Source organism: Mobula hypostoma, chromosome 6 (assembly GCF_963921235.1).
Source record: "Mobula hypostoma chromosome 6, sMobHyp1.1, whole genome shotgun sequence".
Classification (NCBI taxonomy): domain Eukaryota; kingdom Metazoa; phylum Chordata; class Chondrichthyes; order Myliobatiformes; family Myliobatidae; genus Mobula; species Mobula hypostoma.
Window position 1 is genome coordinate 4,777,735 of NC_086102.1, and position 18,706 is coordinate 4,796,440.

General features: G+C 42.0%; 1 protein-coding gene across 1 annotated transcript in view; it reads left to right on the forward strand.

Annotated features, from left to right (window-relative positions):
- LOC134347795 (glucose-6-phosphate exchanger SLC37A1-like) overlaps positions 1-18,706 on the forward strand; it is a 110,607-nt gene that overhangs the window by 44,537 nt on the left and 47,364 nt on the right. Inside the window, exons 6-8 of the mRNA XM_063050222.1 lie at positions 4,193-4,328; positions 10,973-11,049; positions 11,590-11,756. Coding sequence (XP_062906292.1) covers positions 4,193-4,328; positions 10,973-11,049; positions 11,590-11,756 — 380 coding nt within the window. The remainder of the gene's footprint in view (positions 1-4,192; positions 4,329-10,972; positions 11,050-11,589; positions 11,757-18,706) is intronic.

Below are 18,706 nucleotides of genomic sequence, written 5' to 3' on the forward strand. Positions count from 1 at the left end.
TAAACTTAAAAAAACAAACTAAAGCAGAATTAGAATTTCAAAACAAATTAAAGATTTAGATAATATCTATGCAATTTCCCCCAATACTGATTTATTTAAACAAAGGGTGGAACTTCAATCACAATATAACCTGTTATTAACTCATCTCATTGAAGGATATTTGCTTAAGTTAAAGAGTCAATTTTATATATTTGGAGATAAAAATAATAAACTGCTCGCATCTCAATTAAAAATGGCTGCAGCCAAAAGGCAAATCATGAAAATTCGTGGGAAAGATGGTACCTTAGCTCAGGAATATAAAGAAATTAATAAGATTTTTCAAGATTTTTATGCTGAGCTTTATAAATCTCAATGTCCATTAGATTCCTCTGAAATGAATGCTTTTTTATGAAAGATTGTTTTTCCTAAAATCTCGGCTGAGGATCAAAAAAATTCCTGATGCTCAAATCACTGAAGCCAAAATTTTTTCAATGCAGTCTGGTAAGTCCCCAGGACATGGTGACTATCCTGTGGAGTTTTATAAAAAATTTGGAAAGTTGCTTTCTTCGTATATGTTGGAAATGTTTAAGGATTCTTTTGTGAAAGGTGACTTACCCTCTACTCTTTATGAGGCTTCTATTTCTTTAAATCTTAAAAAAGATAAAGATCCTACTGACTGTGTTTCATATAGACCTATTTCATTACTGAATGTCAACGCTAAGATTTTGTCAAAGATAATGGCCAATCGGTTGGAGAATATTTTAGGTAAAATTATTTTTAAAGATCAAACAGGCTTTATAAAGGGTCGCTATTCCTTTTCAAATGTTCGGAGACTATTTAACATTATATATTCGTCCCCTTTTAAAACTCCACAATGTGTTGTCTTTGGATCAAGTCGAATGGAAATATTTATTCAATGTTTTAGAGAAATTTGGCTTTGGTGTTAATTTTAATAATTGGATTAAAATGATATATAAAGCCCCTATTGCTACTGTTGTCACTAACAATTGTAGGTCTCCTTTTTTTCAGCTTTCATGGGGGACAAGATAAGGTTGTCCATTAAGTCCTTTGTTGTTTAATTTAATATTAGAACCCCTTGCTATTGCTCTTCGTGAGGCTAAAAATATCCATGGGATTTTTGTGAATGAGACCATGCATAAGATCTCTCTTTACGCTGATGATGTATTGGTTTATATATCTAACCCTGACGAATCCATTCCTGCCTTGCTAAAATTATTTAATGAGCTTGGAGGTTTTTCAGGATATAAAATAAATTTTAGTAAAAGTGAATTGTTTCCTTTAAATGATTCTGTCTCTATATATGATAATACTCCTTTTAAAGTTACAAACTCTTTTAGATATTTAGGTATTATAATTACTAAAAAATATAAGGATCTTTATAAAGCCAATTTTTTTCCCTTAGTAGACTCTATGAAGTATTTATTTAGTAGATGGAGTCCACTTACATTTTCACTTGTTGGTCGTATTCATATAGTTAAAATGATGATTTTACTGAAATTTTTATATTTATTTCAGAATATTCCTGTTTTTTTGACTAGGAAGTTTTTTGATCGGATTGATTCTATTATTTTATCTTTTATTTGGAACAATAAAAGACCAAGAATTAGTAAATGTCACTTACAAAAATTGAAAAAGGATGGAAGTCTTGCTTTGCCTAATCTAAGAATGTATTATTGGGCTGTTAATGTGCGATACATGTCTTTTTGGTTATACTGGGTTGATAAGAGTGATCGGCCAGTTTGGATAGACCTGGAACTGAAAGTTGTAAAACAGTTTTATTTAACCTCGTTATTGGGAGCTCCTTTACCTATGCAATTAGTTAAAGTTGTTAATTTAAACCTATATCCTGTGATTAAGTATTCTTTACAAATTTGGCTCCAGTTTCGCAATTTTTTTAATCTTAAAAAATTTAAACTTTGTAGTTTAATTTATTGAAATTACTTTTTTAAGCCTTCTTTGAGTGATCCAATTTTTTTACTTTGGAAAATTAAAGGTATTAATTCTTTTTTGGATTTATTTAAAGAAGATAGATCGATGTCTTTTGAACAGTTAATTGATAAATATTCTCTTTCATACTCACACTTTCTACAATACCTTCAAGTTAGACATTTTTTACAAAAATATTTAAGTAATTTTCCTTACATATTGGAGGCTGACCTGTTAGATACTATTATGAGTATGAATCCTTTGATTAAGGGTTCTGTTGGAAGAATTTATAATTTGTTATTACAATGGGATAAGCGTCCTTTGTCTAAAATTAAACAGGATTGGGAAAAGGAACTTAATTTGACTTTTATGACGGATGCGGATTTTGAAGTTGGTTAACTCTTGTTCAATTTGTGCTAGCCATTCACTGATTCAATTTAAAATTGTACATCGTCATCATTTGACAAAGGAGAGGCTTTCTAAAGTCTTTTCTAATGTTGATAGTCATTGTGATAGATGTAAAACTGAGATAGCTACACTGACAAATATGTTTTGGTCTTGTTCTATATTGGAACAGTTCTGGAAGTCGGTTTTTTCAACAATTTCTAAAGTATTTAAAATTAATTTACAACCTAATAAATTAACTGTGCTTTTTGGAATAATTCCTCAAAATATTCATGGTATTTCTGTGTCTGACCAACATGTTATTGCATTTGTTACACTGATAGCTAGGAGGGCCATTTTGTTGAAGTGGAAGGATACATCAGCTCCCACTTTGTCACAACGGTTCTCTCAAGTGATGCTATGTCTTAGTTAGGAGAAAATTAGAAGTCGAACCTTTGAACCTTTATTTGATTTTGAGAAAAGATGGGGCTCATTTGCTCGTTATTATCATTTGAGCTAATTGATATAATTTTTCCACGATCTAATTGTAAATTTTTTAGTATATTTTGTTTTCTTGCTGGCGGTTTGATGTTTATTTTTAGAAGCTTTTTGTATGACGCATGGCTCCGGGGTTGTACACCTAATGGGCTCTTTTTTTTTCTCACTTTTCTGCTAAGCAGGTTTTTTTGTTATCACAAAATTTTTTTCAATCTTTAAGATAATGTCTTTTTTGAGACATTGTAAGTGTTGTTACTTTAATGTACTCACGTTATTTTTCTTGTATAATATAACAATAAAAAGATTTGAAAAACAAGAAAGTCTTGCTCAACCTCAGTGGAAAAAGCCTATTTGCATTTACCCTGTGTCTATACCCTTTGTAATTTTATATCCTCTATCAAATCTCTCCATATTCACCTACAGTCCAGGGAATAAAGTCCGAATCTGTTCACCCTATCTCTGTAGCTCACGTCCTCAAGTCCCTGGAACATTCTTGTAAACTTTCAAGTTTACTCTCAAGTAAACACTCTCAAGTTTATTGTTAAGTTTTATGACCAGAACTGCACACAATACTCCAAATTCAACCTCACCAAAGTCTGATAAAATCCCATCTGCTGTATTCCGTGCCCTGACTTATGAAGGTCAATGTACCAAAACTGCTCTCTATGACCTTTGTACCCATGTTGCCACTTTCAAGGATTTATGGATCATTACTCCCATGTATTTGCCTCAATCCTGTTTACTGAATTTAATGTGTGCAAAAAGGCTGCAGGATTAGGTCAAGTTCAAAGTAAATTTATTATCAAAGTATGTGCAGTATATGTCACCATATACTGCCCTGAGGTTCATTTTTTGTGGGCATTCACAGTAGTCGCTATTATAGCTTGGGGTGTTAGAGTTCAGAATTCAATTCTGGTGCTGTGTGTAAGGGGTATGTATGTTCTTCCTGTGACTGTGTGGGATTCCGGGTGCTCCTGTTTCCATCCACCCTCCAAAGGTGGACCGGTTAATTGGTCATTATTAGTTGTTCTGTGATTAGGCTCGGGTTAAATAGGTGGGTTGCTGGTTGTCACGGCTCTTTGTGCAGAGAGTCCTGTTCCACGCTGTATCTCTAAATAAATAAAATAAATGAAAACACAAAGGAACACAATAGAGTCAAAAAAATTACTACACACAAAGATGGATAACGTGCATGAGAAGACAAACATTGCCATTTCAAAAATCAGACAACAAATAAATAACTAATAAACAGTATCAAGAACATGAGTGACTGATTGTGTTGAAGGGTTTGTGACAGGGCAATGTGTCAATGTCCTCCTGTCCTCTACAGCGGTTCTGTCCTCTCTTCCCTTGACCTTAGTGATACCTTTTCTTTTGCTGCCAGTGGAATAATCGGAGAACGTTTATCCATTCGCTTGTACCTCACGGTTGGGATGCTGGCCAGTGGTTTGTTCACTGCACTGTTTGGCATGGGATACTTCTACAACATTCACAACTTGCAGTACTACATCTTTATTCAGGTGAGCAGGCAAGTTGTCCATTTCATTCAAGAGAAAAGGGTTGTGTCTAAGGAAGGTAGTGTATTTCATTGGTAATTAATTTATTACTGTGACACCAGCTGTGGTGCACAACACAGTGTAAATCGATAAAGTAATTTATTATTGCCACATCGACTGATGTTCAGTGAAAAACTAGCTTTGCGTGCCATCCATACAGATGATTTCATTACAACAGTGCACTGAAGTAGTACAAGGGAAAACAATAGCAGAATTCAGAATGAAGTTTTATGGTTAGAGAGAAAGTACATTGCAGGTAGACAGTGGGCCTGTACTCGCTGGAGTTTAGGAGAATAAGGCAGGGGACCTCATTGAAACCTATCGAATATTTTGAAAGGCCTAGATGGGGTGGATGTGGAGAGGATGTTTCCTATTGCAGAGGAGTCTAGGACCAGAGGGCGTAGTCTCAGAATGGAATAAAGATAAGGATGAGTTTATTTAAGCTGAAGGAATTCTATGCCGCAGATCGCTGTAGAGCACAGTCTCAGAATACAAGGATGCAGGGGCCATAATGAGGTCAAGTGGTCACCTTATTGTACTAGGGGAATGTTTACTAGTCTTATAATAGTCTGATAACAGTGGGGGAGAAACTGTCCTTGAGTCTGGTGGCACATGCCTTCAGGCTTTTGTATCTTCTACCCAGCGTGGGTGGAAGAAAATTGTGCGGGGGCAAGTGAGAGAGTTAACGTAGAGCAGCACTGCTTAGGGACGGGCTCTTTGGCCCATGATGTCCAATTAAACTGATCCCATCTGTCTGCACGTTGAGTTCAATCTTATTATCATTCAGTAATACGCATGTATACTGCAAAATGAAACATTTCTCCAGACCGACATGCATAGCACAGTACATATAACACACACACACACACACACACACACACACACACTAATATCACCACAAATAATTTAACAACTAATAAAGTATATTCCAGAAGAATGACATTCAGCATAAGGTGTATTTTTGACACAAGTCAAGAAGTAAACGGTATAACGTTACTGACGATTCACACGTGATGAGAGCTGGGTGGTGGCAGGGAGTTCAGCAGCCTCACAGTCTGGGGGAAGAAGCTGTTTCCCACCCTAACAGTCCTTGTCCTAATGCTGTGGTAGCTGCTGCCTGGTGGTAGGGGGCCAAAGAGACTGCTGGACGGATGGGAGGGATCATTGACAATTCTAAGGGCCCTGTGTGCACAGTGCTCTTGATAAATTTCTCGGATGGGTGGAAGAGAGACTCCGATGATCCTCTGAGCAGCCCTCACAATCCTTTGTAGGGACTTGCAGCCAGATGCCTTGTAATTCCGGTACTAGACAGTGATGCAGGAGATCCCTGTACATCATCCATAGCCTCATTCCCTGACATTTTATGTGCCTGTCCGATTGGCTGTTAAACACCGCTATCACTTCTGCTTCCACCGGCACCCCAGCAGCCGATTCCACAACAAGTCTACTTTGAACTTTAGAGTAGATGGTCAGAATCCTTTTTTATCCTGGTAGAGATGTTAAAGACACATTTCTCTGTAAAAACAACTTACACAGCTCACCTCCATTAAACTTCTCTTTATCGTATTACTGCTATGCCCTCTTGTATTTGACATTTCTACCGGGATGAAAAATGATTCTGACCATCTACTCTAAAGTTCAAAGTACATTTATTATCAAAGTGTGTATGCAGTGTACAATCCTGAGATTTGTCTCCTAACAGGCAGCCGCGAAACAAAGAAACCCAATAGAACCCATTAAAAAAAATCTGCCAAACTCCCCAATGTACAGAGAAAGGAAAACGAATCATGCAAACAATATACACAAGCAAATAATGTTCTGACCTGAAGTTCTCAAAGAGAGTCCAGTGCACAGCCGTACAGTGAGCTGAATCAGTCCGATTCTCTCCGCGAGACCCGACACTCTGACCTTTTCAATCTGGCCCAGCGCCACAATTGTCAACCAGAGATCCAATTCAGTTGCTTCAATACACTCTGGGGGCTGGACCCCGCTGCCTCGATTTGGCCTCTACCCAATCTTTCTGGCTCCTCATTGCGCTTAAATGAATTGGACCTCAGGTCTTCCTTGCTCTGATGATGGGCCAGCTGCCGTGCCTCAGTCCTGCCACTTCAAATTACTTCCAAGTCCAAGGGGAAGTTACAGACTACTGCTTGTGGCAGTCGTTTACCAGAAAAAGTGCCACCTTTCCCTCAAATTTACCTGGACATCAACTTTGCCTCCAACTTCCACCCTGCCTTCAAATTTTCCTGGTCCATTCTGACACCTCCCTCCCCTTTCTTGATATCTCTGTCTCTATCTCTAGGGACAGCTTATCTACTCATATCTTTTATAAACCCACTGATTTTCACAGCTACCTGGACTGTACCTCTTCCTATCCTATTACTTGTAAAAGTGCCACCCCTCCTCTTAATTGTTCTGTTTCTGCTACATCTGCTCTCAGGATGAGGCTTTTCATTCCAGAACTAAGGAGATGTCCTCCTCCTTCAAAGAAAGGGGCTTCCCTTTCTCCGCCATTACTGCTACCCTTACCAGCATTTCTTCCATTTCGCACACTTCTGACCTCCCTCTCCTCCCGCCACCCCATCAGGGATAGGACTCCTCTTGTCCTCACCTACCACCTCCACATCCTGCACATAATTCTCTGTAGCCTCTATCATCTCCAACTGGATCCCACCACCAATCACGTCTTTCCCCACCACCCCCACTTTCTGCTTTCAGCCGGGATTGCTCCTATGTGACTTCCTTGCCCATTTGTTCCTTCCCACTGATCTCCCTTCCTGGCACTTATCCTTTCAAGCAGAAAAAATGCTATACCTGCCCCTACTCCTCTTCCCTCACTACCATTGATAGTCCTTCCAGGTGAGGTGACACTTCACCTGTGAGTCTGTTGGGGTCATCTACTGTATCCAGTGCTCCTGGTGTGGCCTCCTGTAGGTCAGTGAGACCCGATATAGATTGGGAAACCACTTCACCAAAAAATACTGGATCTCCCAGTGGCCACCCATTTCAATTCCACTTTCTATTCCTATTCCGACATGTCAGCCCTTGTCCTCCTCTACTGTCACGATGAGGCCACACTCAGGTTGGAGGAGCAACACCTTATAATCCACCTGGGTAGCCGCCAATGTGATGGCATGAACATCAAATTCTCAAACTTACGGTAGCTGCCTCTCCCTCACCATTCCCCATTCCTGTTTCCCTCCTTCACCTTATCTCCTTACCTGTCCATCTCCTCCCTCTGGTGTTCATCCCCCTTCCCTTTCTTCCGTGGCCTTCTGTTCGCTTCTGTCAGATTCTAGCCCTTTATCTCTTTCACCAATCGACTTCCCAGCTCCTTCCTTCACTCCTCTCCTGCCTCCCATTTCATCTATCACCTACTACCTTGTATTTCTTCCTCCCCTCCCTCTGCCTTCTTACGCTGACTTCTCAGCTTTTTTCTCCAGTCCCGATGAAGGGTCTCAGCCCAAAATGTCAACTGTTTACTCCTTTCCATAGACCTGCTGTGTTCCTCCAGCATTTTGTGTGTGTTGCATGGATTTCCACATCTGCAGATTTTCTCTTGTTTGTGATTAAAAAGGTATTTAGTTGTTTTCCTCGTTTCATTGGTCACCAGCCAGAAGTCACTGAGGTTCACCAGCACCATCTTAAACCAGCTTCTATTTATCACTCATAATTTTATAAACTTCCTCATCTTCAGATGCTGCACAGAAAATAAAAGGGTGAATGATATGGGATGGCTGACCAGACAAGAAGATACAGCAAGTGAGACCAAGGGAGTAGAATGTAAATTAAATTAAAATTTAAAAAATGAGGGTTTAAGCAGAGCACAAGTCTTACTTTGTGGAGAGGATCCTGAGGAGGGTCACGAGAATGATTCTGGGAATGAAAGGGTTAATGCATGAATTGATCTGCATGGGTGGCAGGCAAAACGAAGTTTTTTTTTACTGTATTTCAGTACATGTGACAATAATAAACCAATTTACCAATGTATAATTTTGCCAATGTCTCTCACCATCTTGTTTCCCTTCCTCTCATTCTCCCTCTTCACTCTGCCCGTCCCCCTCACACCCTTACAGACCCTTTGCATGGGCTGGCTGCTTCCTCACCCACTTCAGCTCTAGTTTACCACTGAACTCCTCACTGCTCCCTTCCCTGCACCCAAAGCTAGGATATCATTATGTCCTTGTAATTTGGACAGACATAATAATGGACTGTTCTTTTTTTGGCTTGTGACCTCCATTAGAAACACAAAGCTATATAAAGGGTGCAAATTTTCTATTCAAATATGATCTTCATAGAATATTTGCTGTTAACTGTTGAAGAGATGTTGTCATGTTAGGCTAGCTTGTTGATTCTAGTCTAATTGTAGTGCTTTCCAATGAGCTCAAAGTGCAGTTGTTGAAGTTTGACCATAAGCTATAGGAGCAAAATTAGGCCATTTGGCCCATCAAGTTGCTCCACCATTCCATCACAGCCGGTTTATTAACCCTCTCAATCCCATTCTCCTGCTTTTCTCCCTGTAACCTTTGACTCCCTGACTAATCCAGAACTTATCAACCTCTGCTGTATTCAGCTGTGAAGGCCAAGCCATCGAGTATATTTAAAGCAATGAATTCCACAGATTCACCACCCTCTGGCTGAATAAATGCCTACTCATCTCAGTTCTAAATGGATGTTCCTCTGTTCTGAGGCTATGATCTCTGGTCCTAGATGCATCCACTATAGGAAATATCTTCTCCTCATCCACTCCGTCTTGGCCTTTCAATATTTGATAGGTTTCAATGAGATCCCCTCTCATTGTACTAAACTCCAGCGAGTACTGGCCCAGAGCCATCAAATGCTCCTCATCTGTTAATCCTTTCATTCCCGGGATCATTCTCATAAACTCCTCTGGACACTCTCCAATGCCAGCATGTCTTTTCTTGGATAAGGGGCCCAAAACCTTAGATAAATTGCAACAAGGAGAAGGTTAAAATGTTGTGCCAACAGAACAGAGTACAGACATATCATAGTCTTTTCTGAGCATGGAAGTTCATTAAGGCAACAGTAAAGATGATAATAAACAGTTTGTGGACATAGTGCAGTCACCCAGGCTGAAGACGACCCTGGAAAGCCTAACTCTCCTTTGTACAGGCTTTCTGTTCAAGCTCAAGAACCAAGCTTACTAAGCATACCCAGATAAGGTATAGATACAAGCAAAGGGTTCTAGGCTAATACTTACGATTGGACAGTTATTTTACTAAATCTCAAGTGTTGTTGGTGTTTAACACAGAGATTTTATTGGTTAATAACACCTGAAATATGTATTATGACTGGTACTTAAATACGTGAATGATGGGATTCAGAAGTGCACAACATTTCTATTAGATCAATATCTGTATCTAATCATTAATTTCTGTATAAAAATGGCATTTCTCTGTTCAGCCTTCAGAACTGTGTGGGTGACAGGGGCCAGGCTGTTCTTGTGCCCAGGTATATGAAGTGTGATTGAGGAGCAAGTGAAAGTAGTACACCGCCAATAGCCTTGAAATTTGTCTCCTTACAGGCAGCCACAAAACAAGGAAACTCAATAGAACCCATTTAAAAAAGACCGTCAAATACCCAAAGCGTGGAAAAGCGCAAATCGTGCAAATTATAAAAAGTAAACAAATGATACTCAGAACTAAAGTTCATGAAAATGAGTTCACAGCCACGAAGCCGGTTCATCACTGCAGCTGGTCCAGGAGACCATTAGCAGGCCACAGCCTCAGTTCAGCAGAGAGATGAGTAAACCTCACCAAGTGACGAGCTGAACCCTTGCCTCCAGTCTTGCATCCCGACATTTTCAACCTGCTCCTACACTTAAATCGGCCAAACATCGACTCAATCCTTGCTCTCTGGCTCAGACTCACTTCAATTCAACCCCAAAACCCCTTCAGCGATGTCCCAGTATCAGCTTGTTCCTCGCTCTTGGGCACAGGCTCTGCCACCTTGTTCTGGCTTGCAGCTGACTTTTTAAATCTAGCTCAATGTTTAAATTGGACAAACATCAGCTCATTCCTCACCCACAGGCCCAGGCCCCACTTCTTCGATTTGGCCTGTACCCGCCAAGCCCCAGCACTTTACCTTCAAAACTCTGGTTCACCAAATCCTCCAGAGCACTGCAGAAATGCCAGGTCATACAGGTGATTCAAAGGCACAACTCCAAAAGGGAAGTAACAGACTATTCATTGTCCATAAAAAAGTGATGATTAGAGTATTTGCAAATGACAGGAGTTCTGCAGATGCTGGAAATTCAAGCAACACACATCAAAGTTGCTGGTGAACGCAGCAGGCCAGGCAGCATCTCTAGGAAGAGGTACAGTCGACGTTTCAGGCCGAGACCCTTCGCTAGTCCTGACGAAGGGTCTCGGCTTGAAACGTCGACTGTACCTCTTCCTAGAGATGCTGCCTGGCCTGCTGTGTTCACCAGCAACTTTGATGTGTGTTATTAGAGTATTTGGTATTTTATTGTCGTCTTTGTGTCTCACCAGTGCCATTTTAAATGGTTTAAGACAGTTGTTAGAGTCCAGTTAATAAACGATGTTGACTGTTGTGTTGATTTTAACCTCTGATTGTTTTGTTGACAGATCGCGAATGGTTTAGTGCAGACAACAGGCTGGCCCAGTGTCGTGACCTGCATTGGGAACTGGTTTGGAAAGGGAAAGTAAGACACCATCTGATGATATTTCCGAGTTCTTCACGTTGTGTATTGCTTGGATGCCTCTGGTTGCATCATATCTGGTCTGGAGGGGCCACCGCGCAGAATCAGAAAAAGCTGCAGAAAGTTGTAAACTCAGCCAGCTCCTTCCTGTACAGTCGCCCCTCCAGTATCCAGGACGTCTTCAAGGAGTGATGCCTCACGAAGGCCACATCCATCATTACAGACCCCATCACCCAGGTTATGCCCTCTTCTCATTACTACCATTAGGGAGGAGGTACAGGAGCCTGAAGGCACATATTCAGTGATTCAGGAACAGCTTCTTTCCGTCTGCCATCAGATTTCTGAAAGGGCATTGAACCCATGAACACTTCCTCAGTAATTTTTCCCTTTCTTTTTGTACAACTTACATCGTTTAATTTTTTAGTATATATACTTATATTTGTTGTTCTTTGTTGTTATTATTATGCTGCAAAATAACAAGTTTCACACCATATTCAGGTGATAGTAAACCTGTAATTCCTGTGCTTTCTGTGCATTTGACAGGCGAGGCTTGATAATGGGGATCTGGAATTCTCATACCTCTGTGGGGAACATCTTGGGCTCCCTGATAGCTGCGCACTGGGTGTCCAGCAGCTGGGGGTTGTCCTTTGTGGTGCCAGGCGTCATTGTTGCTGCTATGGGAGTGGTCTGCTTCCTGTTCCTAATCGAACGTGAGTACTTGCATACGATTTTGGGGGTGACAAATGACAGTTAACTTAGAAAGATTAAGAAGATAAAAGACAGTACAGGCACTTCAACCCACAATGTTTTGCTGACCTTTGACCCTACTCTCAGATCAAGCTAACATTACCCTCCTTTTGTATCGTCCATATGCCAATCTAAGAGTTTCTCAAATGCTCCTAATGTATCTGCCTCTACCACTGCCTGTAGCAGCAGATTCTAGCCACTCACTACCTCTATATGAAAAAACTTACCTCTGACATCTCCCCTATGCTTTTGTCCAAACATCTTTAAATTATAAGACCATAAGATGTAGGAAGAGAATGAGGCCACTTGGCCCATCGCGTCTGCTCCACCATTTCATCATGGCTGGTCCATTTCCCTCTCAGCCTCAATCTCCTACCTTCTCCCCGTATCCCTTCACAGCCTGACCAATCAAGAATCTATCAACCTCTGCCATAAATATACATAAAATCCACAGCTGCCTGTGGCAACGAATTCCACAGATTCACCATTCTCTGGTTAAAGAAATTCCTCCTCATCTCTGTTCTAAAAGAACAACCCTCTATTCTGAGGCTGTGTCCTTAGGTCTTAGATCCTCCCACAACAGGAAACATCCTCTCCACATCCACTCTGTCAAGGCCTTTCACCATTCGATAAGTTTCAGTGAGGTCACCTCTTAATCTTCTGAATTCTAACGAATACGAGTCCAGAGCCATCAAACGCTCTTCATATGACAAGCTGTTCAATCCTGGAATCATTTTCGTGAAACACCTTTGAACTCCCTCCAGTTTCAGGATGTCCTTTCTGAGATAAGGAGCTGAAAACTGCTCACAGTACTCCAAGTGAGGCCTCGCCAGTGCTTTATAAAGTCTCAACATTACATCCTTGCTTTTATATTTTAGTCCTCTTGAAATGATTGCTAACATTGCATTTACCTTCTTCACCACAGACTCAACCTGCAAATTAACCTTTAGGAAATCCTGCACAATGACTCCTAAGTCCCTTTGCACCTCAGTTTTTTTTTGTATTTTCTCTCCATTTAGAAAGTAGTCAACCCTTTCATTTATTTTACCAAAGTGCATGACCATACACTTCCCAACACTGTATTCCATCTGCCATTTCTTTGCCCATTCTCCTAATCTGTCTAAGTCATTCTGTAGTGCCTGTCCTTCCTCAAAACTACCTGCCCCTCTAATGTCTACTATCAGCTTATGCACTGATGTCTCCTGTAAGCCTACTGACTCTCACAGCTATCTGGACTATTCCCCTTCTCACCCTGTCTCTTGCAAAAACGCCATCCCCTTCTCGCAATTCCTCCGTCTCCGCCGCATCTGCTCTCAGGATGAGGCTTTTCACTCTAGGACGAGGGAGATGTCTTCCTTTTTTAAAGAAAGGGGCTTCCCTTCCTCCACCATCAACTCTGCTCTTAAACGCATCTCCCCCATTTCACGTACATCTGCTCTCACTCCATCCTCCCACCACCCCACTAGGAATAGGGTTCCCCTGGTCCTCACCTACCACCCCACCAGCCTCCGGGTCCAACATATTATTCTCCGTAACTTCCGCCACCTCCAACGGGATCCCACCACTAAGCACATCTTTCCCTTCCCCCCTCCCCTGCATTCCGCAGGGATTGCTCCCTACGCAACTCCCTTGTCCATTCGTTCCCCCCATCCCTCCCCACTGATCTCCCTCCTGGCACTTATCCGTGTAAGCGGAACAAGTGCTACACATGCCCTTACACTTCCTCCCTTACCACCATTCAGGGCCCCAAACAGTCCTTCCAGGTGAGGCAACACTTCACCTGTGAGTCAGCTGGGGTGATATACTGCTTCCGGTGCTCCCGATGTGGGCTCTTATATATTGGCGAGACCTGACGCAGACTGGGAGACCGCTTTGCTGAACACCTACGCTCTGTCCGCCAGAGAAAGCAGGATCTCCCAGTGGCCACACATTTTAATTCCGCATCCCATTCCCATTCTGACATGTCTATCCACGGCCTCCTCTACTGAAAAGATGAAGCCACACTCAGGTTGGAGGAACAACACCTTATATTCCGTCTGGGTAGCCTCCAACCTGATGACATGAATATCGACTTCTCTAACTTCCGCTAATGCCCCACCTCCCCCTCGTACCCCATCTGTTACTTATTTTTATACACACATTCTTTCTCTCACTCTCCTTTTTCTCCCTCTGTTCCTCTGAATATACCTCTTGCCCATCCTCTGGGTCCCCCCGCCCCCCCCCGTCTTTCTTCCCGGACCTCCTGTCCCATGATCCTCTCGTATCCCTTTTGCCAATCACCTGTCCAGCTTTTGGCTCCATCCCTCCCCCTCCTGTCTTCTCCTATCATTTCGGATCTCCCCCTCCCCCTCCAACTTTCAAATCCCTTACTCACTCTTCCTTCAGTTAGTCCTGACGAAGGGTCTCGGCCTGAAACGTAGACTGTACCTCTTCCTAGAGATGCTGCCTGGCCTGCTGCGTTCACCAGCAACTTTTATGTGTGTTGCTTGAATTTCCAGCATCTGCAGAATTCCTGTTGTTTGCTCCTCTAATCTTTGTATTGTCTGCAAATTTTGCAACAAAGCCATCAATTTCATCCTCCAAATCATTGACATATAACATAAAAAAGAATCATCCCAACACAGATCCGTTTGGAACACCACTAGTCACTGGCAGCTAACCAAAAAAGGCTCCCTTTATTCCCACTCTTTGCCTCCGGCCAATCAGCCACTGCTTTATCCATGCTAGAATCTTTCCTGTAATACCATGGGCTCATAACTTGTTAAGCAGCCTCATGTGTGGCACCTTGTCAAAGACCTTTTGAAAATCCATGTACACTACATCAACTGATTCTCCTTTGTCTATTCTGCTTGTTTTTTCTTCAAAGAATTCCAACAGATTTGTCAGGCAAGATTTTCCCTTGAGGAAACCATGCTGGCTTTGGCCCATTTTATCATGTGCCTCCAATTACCCTGAGACCTCCTCCTTAACAATCAACTCCAATATCTTCCCAACTACTGAGGTCAGATTAACTGTCTTTATAATTTCCTTTCTTCTGTCTCTCTCCCTTCTTAAAGAGAGGATTGACATTTGCAGTTTTTCCAGTTTTCTGGAACCATGCCAGACTCTACTGATTCTTGAAAGATCATCACTAATGCCTCCACAATCTCTTCAGCCACCTCCTTCAGAATCCTAGGGTGTATTCAATCTGCTCCAGGTGACTTACCTACCTTCAGACTTTCAGTTTCCCAAGAACCTTCTCCCTTGTAATGGCACTTCACACACTTCATGACCCCTGACACCTGGAGCTTCCACCATACTGCTAGTACCATACAGAGAAGGCCGATGCAAAATACTCATTCAGTTCATCTGCCATTACTACCTCTGCACCATCATTTTCTAGCAGTCCAATATCTACTCTCGCCTCTCTTTTACACTTTATGTATCCGAAGAAACTTTTGTTATTCTCTTCAATATTATTAGCTAGTTTACTTTTGTATTCCATCTTTACCTTCTTAATGACTTTTTTTTTTAAGCTGTATATTATGCCTCCAGGGTGGAATTCCAGGGTGAAATTAGCCATTTCCACCCTGGGAAGTTTCTGTCTCTCCACTTGATCGATGCCTCTTATCATCTTGTATGCCTCTATCAGGTCACCTCTCACCCTCCTCCTCTCCAAAGAGAAAAACATTAGGTTGCTCAACTTCATAAGATATGCCCTCTAGTAAATTTCCTCTGTGCCCTTTCGAAAGTTTCCATATCCCTCCGGTAATGAGACGACCAGAACTGAACGTGATACTCCAGCGTGGTTTAACCGGGGTTTATGGAGCTGTAACATTACCTCACAGCTCTTGAACCCACTCCCATAATGAATGAAGGCCAACACATCACATGCTTTCCTCACAACCCTATCACTTTGCATGGCAACTTGGCAGATGTACAGACGTGGACCCCAAGATCTCTCTGTTCCTCCAAAGTGTCATGAACGCTGTATTCTGTCTTCAAATTTGTCCATCCAAAGTGAATCTTTTTCGGCATCCGTTAGTCTTGTGAGACCATGGATTTGCGTCTTGGAAGGTTTCCAGGGTGCAGGCCTGGGCAAGGTTGTATGGAAGACCGGCAGTTGCCCATGCTGCAAGTCTCCGCTCTCCACACCACTGGTGTTGTCCAAGGGAAGGGCACTAGGACCCATACAGCTTGGCACCGGTGTCGTCACAGAGCAATGTGTGGTTAAGTGCCTTGCTCAAGGACACAACACGTTGCCTCAGCTGAGGCTCGAACTAGCGACCTTCAGATCACTAGGCTGACGCCTTAACCACTTGGCCACGCACCAACACAAAGTGAATCACTTCACACTTTTCTCACTTGAACTCCATCTGCCACTTCTCAGTCCAGCTTTATTAAGTTTATAAAGAAAGTCTTCATCTGTCACACATGTATATCAAAAGGTACAATGAAAGGTGTTGTTTGCATCAATGGCCAATACCTTTTGAGGATGTGCTGGGGGCAGTCTACACGAGTTGCTGTGCTTCTGGCACTGATGTGGCATGTTCACAAATACTAACTCTAATCTTTTGAAAGTGGGAGCAAACACGTGCAGTGACGGGGAGAGTGTACAATCTCTATACAGACAGTGGTGGGAATTGAACTCTGTTTGCCTGCACTGTAAAGCGTCACGCTAACCACCATGCTACCCTGCCTTGCCATGTCCAGGAATTTGAAACTATTCCAATAAAGTATCACATCTTCAATCTTGGTACAACCAATGATTTATTGTGCAAACCTTGAAATTCAGAAGTCTGTTTCTGCTCAGAATGTTAGTGAGATATTAATGGTGAGGCTCCCAGTGTGAGTTATTCTTGTGCCAGGTTGGTCTATTTGATATCTAAGCTGTCATTTTTATTTAGATTCATCATTGTCATCAGGTGCCATGCCCAGTTTGAGCTTTGACTGCCATGGCCCACACACTCCTGTTTCAGGTCAAGTGGTTCAATTCACTGGTATTCGTTTCCAGTTCTCTGGCTGCCGTCTCCATCATCATTTGTCTTTGCCTTCCTCTTGCTTTCTTCCCTTCAATCTTTCCCATAATTACCGTGCATTCTAACTCCTCTTTCCAAATCACATGTTCAATGAAGTTACATTGCCTTTTCATGATCTCATACATTATTTCTCTTTTTGTGTTTGCTCTGTTCATGACATCCTCTTTAGATATTCGTTTTGTCCATGATATTCTTTGCATCCTCCTCAAAAACCACATCTCTGCTGCTTCAATTCGTTTCCTCATGTTACTAGATATTGTCCAACATTCTGAGCCATATAACATAACTGGATAAACGTAACATTTCAGTACTCTGAGACGGGTTGTCATGCCTAGTTTAGTATTGGTCAGTACACTCTTCATTCTCATAAAGGTGTCTTTTGCCATCCCTATTCTTCTTTTGATGTCCACGTCGCATCTGCCATCTGATGTCACCCAGCTTCCTAAGTAGCAAAAGTTCTGTTCTTGTTTTATGTCTTCCCCGTTTATTCTCAGCCTGCAGATAGGATTCTCCTTCTTTTTGGATATCACCATACGTTCTGTCTTGTTGCAAATTGATAGATAGACCCATTTTTGCACTTTCTTCAACAACTATATCAATTAAGTTTTGTATTTCTTCCTCCGTACTTGCAATTAACAGTGTCATCTGCATATCTGAAATTATTGATGTTTTCACCGCCAACTTTGATTCCCAAGATGTCTCTTATTTTTTGTAATATTGTTTCACTGTACACAATAAATAAATCAGAGCGGGTCAGAGTGGCCCTGGGAGCCATGAATGACTGAGGGGTAACTCCACTTTCCCTAAAGCTCTGAAAGTCCCCAGTCAGAGCCTCATCACCGGTTGCAGTTTCGAGTCATACCAGGACCATTATTTAGACTATAGCACAGTAACAGGCCCTTCTGGACCAATGAACCTGCACTGCCCAGTTACACCCATGTGACCAATTAACATCCTAACCCTGACCTGTACGTCTTTGGAATATGCAAGGAAGCTGGAGCACCCAGAGGAAACCCACAAGGTCGCAGGGTTACTACACAGTCCATGCACAAATGCCTGTTTAGTTGGTGTGACAGATATTTACTGACCTTCTGCAAACTCCTTACAGACAGCGGAGGGAATTGAACCTGGATCATTGGCACTCTAAACGCTATGCTTCTGTCCCCTGAGCCTTTGAAAGTACAGGTTTCAGCACCCCTCATCTGAAATGTTTGGGGCCGGAAATGTTTTGGATTTCTGATTTTGGAATATTTGAATTTATATAATGAGGTACTTGGGGCTGGGACCCAAGCCTAAGCATGAAATCTGTTTACATCACATATACATCTCATACATATACTGTGAAGGAAGTTTTATGCCAAATTTTAAATATTTTTTCTACATGAGACAGTAAGGTGTACATTGAACCCTCAGAAAGGTAAGCTATCACTAGCTCGGTCACCTACATGGACAGTCAGAACAGTCAGCGGCTGTTTGGCATTGCCATCATTTCTCACTCTGAATTTATGCGCTACCGTTAAGCAGAATTGTCTTTCGTGTGCAGAAACCGAAACAATGCCTGGGAAACTCCCTCGCACTATGTGGAATTTTCCATTCCTGGGGTCAAGTCAGCGCTCAAAAAGCTTCTGATTTCAGAGAATTTGGATTTTTGGGAAAGGGTCACTCTACCTGCACTATTCAGAACCAATTGTTACAAACATTAACAGGTAGAATGGTGCTGATCTCCAACTCAGGAACTACTATGGAAACTAACAGAACCAGGCTCCCAAAGCAAAATTGGATGGGTAGTGAAACTCCTCTACACTGTCCCATCACACACTCCCAGGGCAGGGACAGTTAGATACAGAGTGAAGCTTCCTCTACACTGTCCCATCACACACTCCCAGGGCAGGGAC